The sequence below is a fragment of the Syngnathus floridae genome, chromosome 13 (assembly GCF_059516105.1).
Source record: "Syngnathus floridae isolate MCC-2025c chromosome 13, RoL_Sflo_1.0, whole genome shotgun sequence".
NCBI classification, from domain to species: Eukaryota; Metazoa; Chordata; class Actinopteri; order Syngnathiformes; family Syngnathidae; genus Syngnathus; species Syngnathus floridae.
The window spans coordinates 11712909-11721444 of record NC_142425.1 but is presented as its reverse complement, the minus strand read 5'-3'; the positions used below and the strand labels follow the sequence as shown (position 1 = coordinate 11721444).

The 8536-nt window shown below is 40.8% G+C and overlaps 2 protein-coding genes across 2 annotated transcripts; one reads left to right on the top strand and one right to left on the bottom strand.

Annotated features, from left to right (window-relative positions):
- Nucleotides 1-80: 80 nt before the first annotated feature.
- Nucleotides 81-5139, bottom strand: LOC148388833 (pyroglutamyl-peptidase 1-like). Its single transcript, XM_088394916.1, has 5 exons — nt 4933-5139; nt 3415-3467; nt 2556-2672; nt 2257-2489; nt 81-2196 (listed from the first exon to the last, which is right to left on the bottom strand). Exons 1-5 carry the CDS (start codon nt 5009-5011, stop codon nt 2001-2003), a joined length of 678 nt encoding a protein of 225 aa, XP_088251042.1. The 5' UTR covers nt 5012-5139; the 3' UTR covers nt 81-2000.
- A 468-nt stretch (nt 5140-5607) lies between these two features.
- On the top strand, nt 5608-7191 carry lsm4 (LSM4 homolog, U6 small nuclear RNA and mRNA degradation associated). The gene is made up of 5 exons (XM_088395188.1): nt 5608-5748; nt 6014-6055; nt 6208-6306; nt 6374-6554; nt 6680-7191. The coding sequence occupies exons 1-5, from the start codon at nt 5746-5748 to the stop codon at nt 6781-6783; spliced, it is 429 nt and encodes a 142-aa protein (XP_088251314.1). The 5' UTR covers nt 5608-5745; the 3' UTR covers nt 6784-7191.
- The last annotated feature ends 1345 nt before the right edge of the window (nt 7192-8536 follow it).

Sequence of the window (8536 nt, the reverse complement as noted above, 5' to 3'; positions counted from 1 at the left end):
TAATTTCAATTATCAATGTTATACTCAATGGCAGCTAACAGTTGCAAAATGCTTCTTCGTACAAAAAAACATGACACCAATCAGTTTTTAACATCTCAATTATCTTTATTTAAAAGCCTCCTCATATAAAGCCAATCTTACTTATTGTAACAGTGCTCTGATAATGTCAGAAGCGGAGAACAGGCCTTTCATGGGATGTTCCCTTACAGAGGTACAGTACTTACAAGAACTCACAGTCATAATGTTACGCCCGCTTTGAGATTAAAAAATAGTTTTGAGGTAGCCACGCATTTGCCTGGATAAATTCAAATATATCTTCGAACTGACCGGCCACCCAACATTTAAGGCCTTATCCAAACAAAAATAAATAACAGCAAGGCACAGGAGTTAAAAGGAAAACATACTAGTTATACATTTGTGAGCAGCACGACCCCATTCAATGCCACGCCCCGTTAAACATCAGCACCTACCAAACTTGCCCGGTCAACAATTAAACAATTGACAGACTAAAATGAAATATACAATGCTGAACAAATGTATTAAACCACCAGTCACCAGCACAATATTGATTTAGAATTTTTTTCCCCTCTTCAAAAATTAGAATTCTATTATAGCATTATACAAAAATCACTTTAGTTTTATTCTCTGTGTACAGAAACATTAAGTATGATTTTGTCAATTACTAGTTCTGTTAATTTAGGGCAACTACCCCCCATACGTTGGGTTGTGGTTTAATAAATGTGTTAAGCAGTGTACAAGTTCTGCTTCAGGTTACTACTTTCACGGCAAGAAAGAAAATAAATCAACTGGCCGAACATCTTAATTGGAACTGAAAGGCATAAAACAAATATACATAAGTAAGCCAGAGTAAATATTGAGAGGAACTCAAGATTTTTTTTCTACGGGAAATAAGTTTATGTTCAGCAACATATCATAATAGCAAATAAACTAAAAAGTGGAAAAGCAAGAAAGTGCTAGAAACCATAATTTCCAGCCCAAATCTGACTTGACACAATGTCACGTGTATTCAAAAGCCTAAAACAAAAGTTTCCAGGCTGCACAATTTGCTGAAGGGAAAAAACATTGTACTGAACTGGTCGCCAGCCAATCGTAGGGCACAGACAGACAGAAAGGCCAAAGGTCAAGCACAAAGATTTTCAAATAATTGTGCAGCCTGGGAAACCCGACAAGCAGGAGATCTGTTAACATCATATTGCACAACCTTTGATCAGATCTCAGGGGGGTTGAATTGGTCAGAAATGGGCCACAAAACGGAGGGAATGTAAGCTGGAACCAACCCGTTCCCGATTTTAAACCACCTTTGTAAAAGAAGGTAAATTCGCAACTTCTTATAAAGAAAAAGAGTCCGGAAACAATTCAACATCAGATGTGAAATAGCAGAGATAGACTTAAGAGGAAGATGGATGAAGAAAGGAACAGCAGGTTTTATACTCAAGAGTTCCTCCATGAATATTTTAATCACGTATAAGTTTGAGAATCGAAAAACAAAAATTCAGAAGTAACCTGGAAGCTTTGGTAATGTGAATAAGGCAAAATCCTGAAATCGAAGGATATATATATAAAAAAAAAATCCTAATTTATCCCAAATGTGACTCCTGTAACTATGTCAGTAACCCTAACACTATAAGGTGCAATACTAGTAGCCACATTTGGAGTAACGCTGTGTAGGATCTTCTATCTTCTGTAGCAACTATATATTTTTTTTTTTGTGTGTGTGTCAACAACAAATCTTCCTGTGCTTTGGAGGTACTACAACTCTAAACATATACACAAATCAAAATTTTAAAGTGGGACAATATCGTTTCATTCTTCTCAATCGAGGAGGCAAAATAGGACAGACGAAGAAAAAGGTTCCTACACGCTGAAGCTACCGTGATCTCAGACAGGACGAGAAAAAGAAAAGAACTTGGCTACTTGTGGTCGAGTGCAATTTGTCTTGCGTGGCTGGAGAGGCTGGCTGGCAGGCGTCAAGAGGTCACTTAGTGGAAGTGTTGCTGGCAGTGAATCTTCTCCTTGGCGTTCCCCAGAAGCTCCAGCATCTCCCGGACGATGGCTTGCAGCGCACGGCCCAGGTCTTCGCCGCTGTACGGCTTCCCGAGAGGCGGAACGTGGATGAAGGCCGAGCGACCGTGGCTCATGTACAGGGATGTGTAATAAGTGAAGTCGCACAGATACCTAGAAGAAGAAGAATCTTAATTTCCCTCAGAAGTTACAGCCACGCGTCAAAATAAATACCTTCCGGCATCCTTGGAGACGGACACGGCAACTCCCAGTCCAGAGGCGGTCACTCTCTTGCAGACTGACTCCATGTCAATGACGGAGTCGATACAGTCTGGACCTCCCACGACGCAACATTGGGAGTCAGGACAGAAGCTGCTGTTGTCCAAACCTTTATAGCCGTGATTTCTGCCACACTTTTCTAATGTGACAGTGGTGGCCATGCCTGATACACCAACATGAACGACCAGCTGGGAAAAAAAAAAAAAATTATGTTTCACAGAAATATAGCAATATATTTTCATTCTTCAATTTACCATCGGGTGATACTTCTTCCATAGTGATGGAACTAAACTCTGCACTGTTTGGTACTCGACAGGAACCTCGTAGACCTGCAAGTCCACTTCGGTGCCAAGCCCGAGCTTCTTCAGCTCCTGTCAGGGAGACATTCAGGTATTTGAGACGGCGATACAACAATAGTCTTGACACCGATTGGAGACACACAACAAGACAAATGTATGTCAAATTCACAGGCGACGCACGGACTCCTCCCCTTCATCTCCATGCGGGACAAATCGCCCTGGACGCTGACCCCCGCTGCCCTAAAAGGAGGCTCGTTTGACCACGTCTGTGACCTCGCCACAAAGCTGCCTTTTGTTTGCCTTTAATATCCTTATCAAGTTTGTCTAGACACCCTGACAACCAAGATCTACCCCACCCCATCTCCCCACACACACACATGCACTGTTAGGAACCCCAGCAGGACCTCGGGACACCTGCGATGCAACGCTGTATAGCAAAGTCCATTCAATTAGCGGCTCGTGGGCCACATGCGGCCCAGAACCAACCACTGAGTGGCCCAGCATGCTTGAATTGAATTGCATTCCAGAGATGGTTTGCAAGATTTAAATAATTCCCACAATGTTAGCGGTAATGCAATACTCGGGTAGTCTATCCACATTGTTGACTGAAGCTAACAGCTAGCGTTGCTAAAAACAGGAGTAATGGAAAGATACTCACGAAAAACAAAAAACTTTAAAATATACAATTGACAATGAAAACCACCGATTTTTTGGGGCCGGCTACATTTGTTGATTTGAAAACGAACGATAATGATACTTTTATTTTATTTTAGCATGTAAATGGCTGATCTGTATTAAAAGCGGTGAAACTCACCTGTACCGCAACCCAGCTGGCATTGACTGTATGCTCTCCGAATGGCCCAAAACCTGCAAAATATTAACTTTACTTAAATGAAAACAAAATATTCTCCCCTTTCTTTATGTCACATTTAGGGCCATCACAAACAAATCATTTTTGGGGAATGAATTATCCTATCGATTATTAAGGTAATGAACGGTTTTGTTTTTCCTGTGACCTGCAAAAGCAGAAACGACAGACGAGAGCTATTCCCTCACACCGCCTTGTTTATATTGGAATCTCCAGCCAAGCAAGCCCCCTCCACCATCACTCAAAGGGTCAGCGAGTCCCTGGGGGTTGGGTGGAGGGAGGATCAGTCTGTCTGACAGGCTGCTGAATAGAAGCAGAGTGAGGGGTCGCTAGTTGCCAGCCGGCAAGCTATTGTGAGGAGGCCGTTCCCAGGCATACTATACATCCAGCATCAGCTGGGACGCCTTTGTGTCTGGACCATTGTCAAGACGCTCCCCGTACTACTTCTCTTTACATTTAACAATATGATGTCCCTTCAAACGTACTCAATTGATAACTAATGCAGACATAGATTTGAAGTGGTTATGCTCAAGGAAAGGAATCTTGTGCGAAATTTGCGATTTTCTTTCAAGAGTTGCAAAGCAGCCGCATAGCTGCAAAACATGATTTAAGTGTCGGATCGTAAATAAAGACTCTAAACACAGCAACAAGGATGTATAGTTACCTATAAGTCATTGTGAAATTCACTTTGTCCAGCTAAATATCAGCACAAATAATAAATAAACAACACTGTAGTACAAGAAATAGTTCATCTGTTAAGTCAATAATACTAACAACAATAATAAAACATCACCTGTGAATCAGCAGCCAGTTTACAATGGCTTGGTTGTTTTCTTTGTCATTTGCACCCTGTTATTCTTTTCCCGTCGTTCTACACAATTGCAACGTTTGGGCAATGATATTTTCTTTAGCTTTTCGAAAACTGCTGTTGTTTGTTTACATTTAAAGTTCAGCTTGCAGTAACGTCATGCACGCCCTTAAACGGATCAATGGAGATTTAAATGATGTTTCTCGAATCTTCACCACAATGTGCATGATTAGTATCACAATAATGCCAACTTGGTTAACATGTTTTTCGGGTTAAACCATTTCTGCAACCACACGAGTAGTCCGGATTGCATAATTACAAGTATATTATCATAAAACTTTGTTGTTGTTTCTTAATCGTGACAAAACATGTCGTTTTAACAGTTTTCTGCAAATTGGTTTCTTTTGGCATTGTAGCCCAGCATGCAAAGAAAAAAAAATGTTGCACAAAATCCTCAAGCATGCAGTTGCGTGGTGTTGAAATAGTACTTTCTGCAAAGGCGGCTGAGTGGAGCAAAAACAGGCCGACGCCATTAGCGTTCGAGCAACTGTCATCAACAACTAAGCAACTTTTTTTTCCACGACTTCCACCCACTGACAAGATAGCCTTGAGATTCAATATAAGGGCAGCAAAAAAAACAATCAATATGACAGTACCTGTAACGACGACAGTCCGTTTACTGTTGTCCATTTCCCGTCGAGTGTTTATAAGGTCTGTGTTGTGCAGCAAGACCATAAAGTCTCCCTCGTTGAGCGTTGAGCCAGCCCCTCTCTGTGGCTGTGCAGGCAAAGGGCCAACAACCACAGATCGCGAACGACCACCAAACACCCAGGGAGTGAAGGAGGAGTGGTGACGTCACAAGAGACGTCACCACGGCTATGGCAGCTCAAACGTGTCAAGTAACTGATAAACAAACTAGCACGCTACAGTCGTCAGCTGTTTTACTTCTTCATCGTACTCATGCAAAAAAAAGGAATTCAAAGCAATTTTTGTTACCTGTTTGAAAAAATATCGTTCATTCATTCATTCATTCATTCATTCATTCATTCATTCATTCATTCATTCATTCAATCAATCAATCTTTATTTATCCAGTTAAGATTCTCTTTTACAATCACCTGACTGCAGACAGCAGAGTAGAATTTATTTTTAACATGACCCAAGCTTATAATAATAATAATAACAATAATAATAATAATAATAATAATAATAATAATAATAATAATAATAATAATAATAATAATAATAATAATAATAATAATGTGATTTTTAAAAAGAGTCAAACGTGGCATTCTTTGAGCGCTCAAATCTACTTGTACTACCCATGTCGGACTGTAGAGGGCAGTCGCTGATATTATAGTCATAAACCGCCTTTAAAATTTTACGCAGAAGAAAGCGAAGCTAAATCGTGTCCTCGACTGCTCGTACGCATGAAACTCGGATTAAAAATCTTAATTTGAGTCGATTACAATGGTAGGTAACCTATTCTGGTTTTATGAATTATAATGCAGCTTTAACACCAATAAATACTGGTCAGTGTGCATGTTAAGGAGCTAATTGCGGCAGGAGTATAACAATGACAAATTGCTCGGAGGCTAGCTAGTTAGCTGTAGCTGTAAAATCCTTTCTTCTGAAAAGTACATTTCTTCTGTTTTAGTTACTAAAGTCAAATGATGTTCCATGGCAAATTAATGTATTTTGTATGTACCTTAAGTTTGTCAACGTATTTTTTTTACAGCTTCCGTTGTCGCTACTGAAGACCGCCCAGAACCATCCAATGGTGAGGCGGAATGTATTCCAATGTATATTAGTGCAGCGTCTCAGCGTTCTTTGCTTTTTTGTGATGTTGATAATTTAGTTTTTTATTCATAAGTTAGGAGAAAGAAACAGTAGGGGGTGGATTGTTATTTTTTTGTTTCACTTATTGAACAGCTGGTGGAGCTGAAAAATGGCGAGACGTACAACGGCCACCTGGTCAGCTGTGACAACTGGATGAACATCAATTTGAGAGAAGTCATCTGCACCTCTCGGGTATAACTAAGTTGTTTAGCTTGTCTGCTCAGTACACTGTGTATAAAACTTCATTTGTTTCCCACAGGATGGTGACAAGTTCTGGCGGATGCCCGAGTGCTACATCAGAGGAAGCACCATCAAGTATCTGCGAATCCCAGATGAGATCATCGACATGGTGAAGGAGGAGGTGGTGTCGAAGGGTCGCGGACGGGGAGGTGCTCAGCAGAACAAACAGCAGGGCAAAGGAAGAGGAGGACCAGGTCGAGGTGAGCTTTACGTATCCCGCTTTCGCATTGTTGTACAAATTTGAAATGTGTTGCTGAAAATGATTTTTTCATACTCATTTGCTTTGGTAATTCGTATTCTCTCGCTCTGTGCTTTTTCCCGCCAGGTGTGTTTGGCGGTCGAGGCAGAGGAATGAGCGGCCCCGGACGAGGTCAGCAGCAGCCGGATAAGAAAGTTGGCAAAGCACAAGGGATGAAGAACCAGCACTGACATCATCATCGACACGAGCCTCTTCCTAAGTACACAAATATACCAGACAGATGGTGATTTTGTTTTCTTTTAACCTTATTTCAGTATATCCCTCCCACCTGGCAGTATGTTTATTGATAAAACGTTCTGGTAAGATGTTCAGTTTCATAACAGTTGTCTATCATGTGATGCACTGGAATAAACGTTTCGGTTTCTTTTTGAATGTTATCAACTTGGCTTCACAGCACCGAGCTACAACTTAATTTGCATACACATTCATGAACATTTCCGTTCAAGCACTTGGGTGCAAATTCTTCTTCTGTTAAATCTGTGATGTGCTACAATGATTGTTTTCCTTTTATTTGTCATTACAAAAGTGTGGTAAATTATGTTCTTGAGAACATGGAAATAAAGGAGCTTTTGTTTAAAGTGTTGCACTCAATTTGAACAAGCAGATTATCAGAATAAACGTGCCAACATTATATGGGCAAAACAAATATTGGAACATGAAGAAATGAAGGGATGGCGTGTGTGACGTCAGTTTACGCCTGGCACTTTACTGCTAGCATGCAATTCCCCTTCTGCCCACCAGGTGTCACTACAGTATTGGCATCAAGTTAGCAGCAACTGCAGTAGGAATGGAACCGAGGTGGAGGTGTAAACATTTTCAACAAGACTTTATGCGTCCATCAAGGACCAACATAACGTAATGTTAGAAACTACAATATTTTCTTTTTGTAATAGTGTCATTAGGAATATATCGTATAGCGCAGCTGGCATTTGAATGTAATGTTAATAAAATATATTTGTAATGTTATTGAACATATGCTCCTCATGCGCATTTCGAGGTCAGAAAATGCTAGAAAAATACATTTCAATATTTGTGTGTGTCTGTGGTTCGTCTCAGTTTGTCAGTGCCATGCCACTTCATCCTCCCTCTTCTATTTTTGCACTTGCCAGCCAATCATCACCTTCCTTTCTTTCTGCTGCTCTTACCTGCGTCACACCGTAACGTGTTGCCGTGGCAACCTCCGATACTCCCCCCCACTTCATCCTTCAGCCGTGTTGCGGTACGACCATGAGGGCGACTTGCGGGTAGTGATGCAGTCAGGCTGCCCACGTCATCACTTCCCGCAGGAGGGAAGCCTATTTTTATCAATGGGCACAAAGTATACAAAGATGTAATACATATTTATGGAACCACATCTTTCCATATTTCATACCTCCATCTTTATTTATGTATTTATTCTTGACTCACCCTTTTCTCCCTGGAGCTGGCAGAATAGATGTGATGGTTTTATCTTCATTTGAAAACCAAATCATATTTTCTATATTGGGTAAACCTCAACAAATTTCCCCCAAAAGCACCCCCAAATGAGAATACCTTCCATTCCCACCACATTTCTATAGAAACCAGACATCACAGGCTCCATCACATGATCCACCCGCACATTGCTTTGCAGTTGTGGATGGTGCCTACCTGTGACGCACACAAGTCTTCCAGTAAATCTTTGTTGGCCGGAGGCTTCTCAATGATTTGCATTGCGATGCATTTTTCTAATTGGAAAAACAGAGCAGGTGTTACATATCATATGAAAAAAGGAATGTATGCATTGTTTTTTCAGTGAACAAATTATGTACACGTACATGAAATGAATTCATAATTATATAAGTGGAGATCCACTCAAATAAAAGCACCCAAGAAATGAAATAGAATGGGAGTCAGACGCGCTAAACTGCTACTGCGCATGCGCTGCTGTGACATAATCCAACG

What these genes read in the sequence shown, in the direction of transcription:
- LOC148388833 (XM_088394916.1), bottom strand. Translation starts at nt 5,011, where the DNA reads ATGGTCTTGCTGCACAACACAGACCTTATAAACACTCGACGGGAAATG. An exon ending in ACGGACTGTCGTCGTTACAG is followed by an intron (nt 3,468 to 4,932) that starts GTACTGTCATAT and finishes AATATTTTGCAG; the next exon opens with GTTTTGGGCCATTCGGAGAG. An exon ending in CCAGCTGGGTTGCGGTACAG is followed by an intron (nt 2,673 to 3,414) that starts GTGAGTTTCACC and finishes TCTCCCTGACAG; the next exon opens with GAGCTGAAGAAGCTCGGGCT.
- lsm4 (XM_088395188.1), top strand. An exon ending in AAGTCATCTGCACCTCTCGG is followed by an intron (nt 6,307 to 6,373) that starts GTATAACTAAGT and finishes TGTTTCCCACAG; the next exon opens with GATGGTGACAAGTTCTGGCG. An exon ending in AAGAGGAGGACCAGGTCGAG is followed by an intron (nt 6,555 to 6,679) that starts GTGAGCTTTACG and finishes TTTTCCCGCCAG; the next exon opens with GTGTGTTTGGCGGTCGAGGC.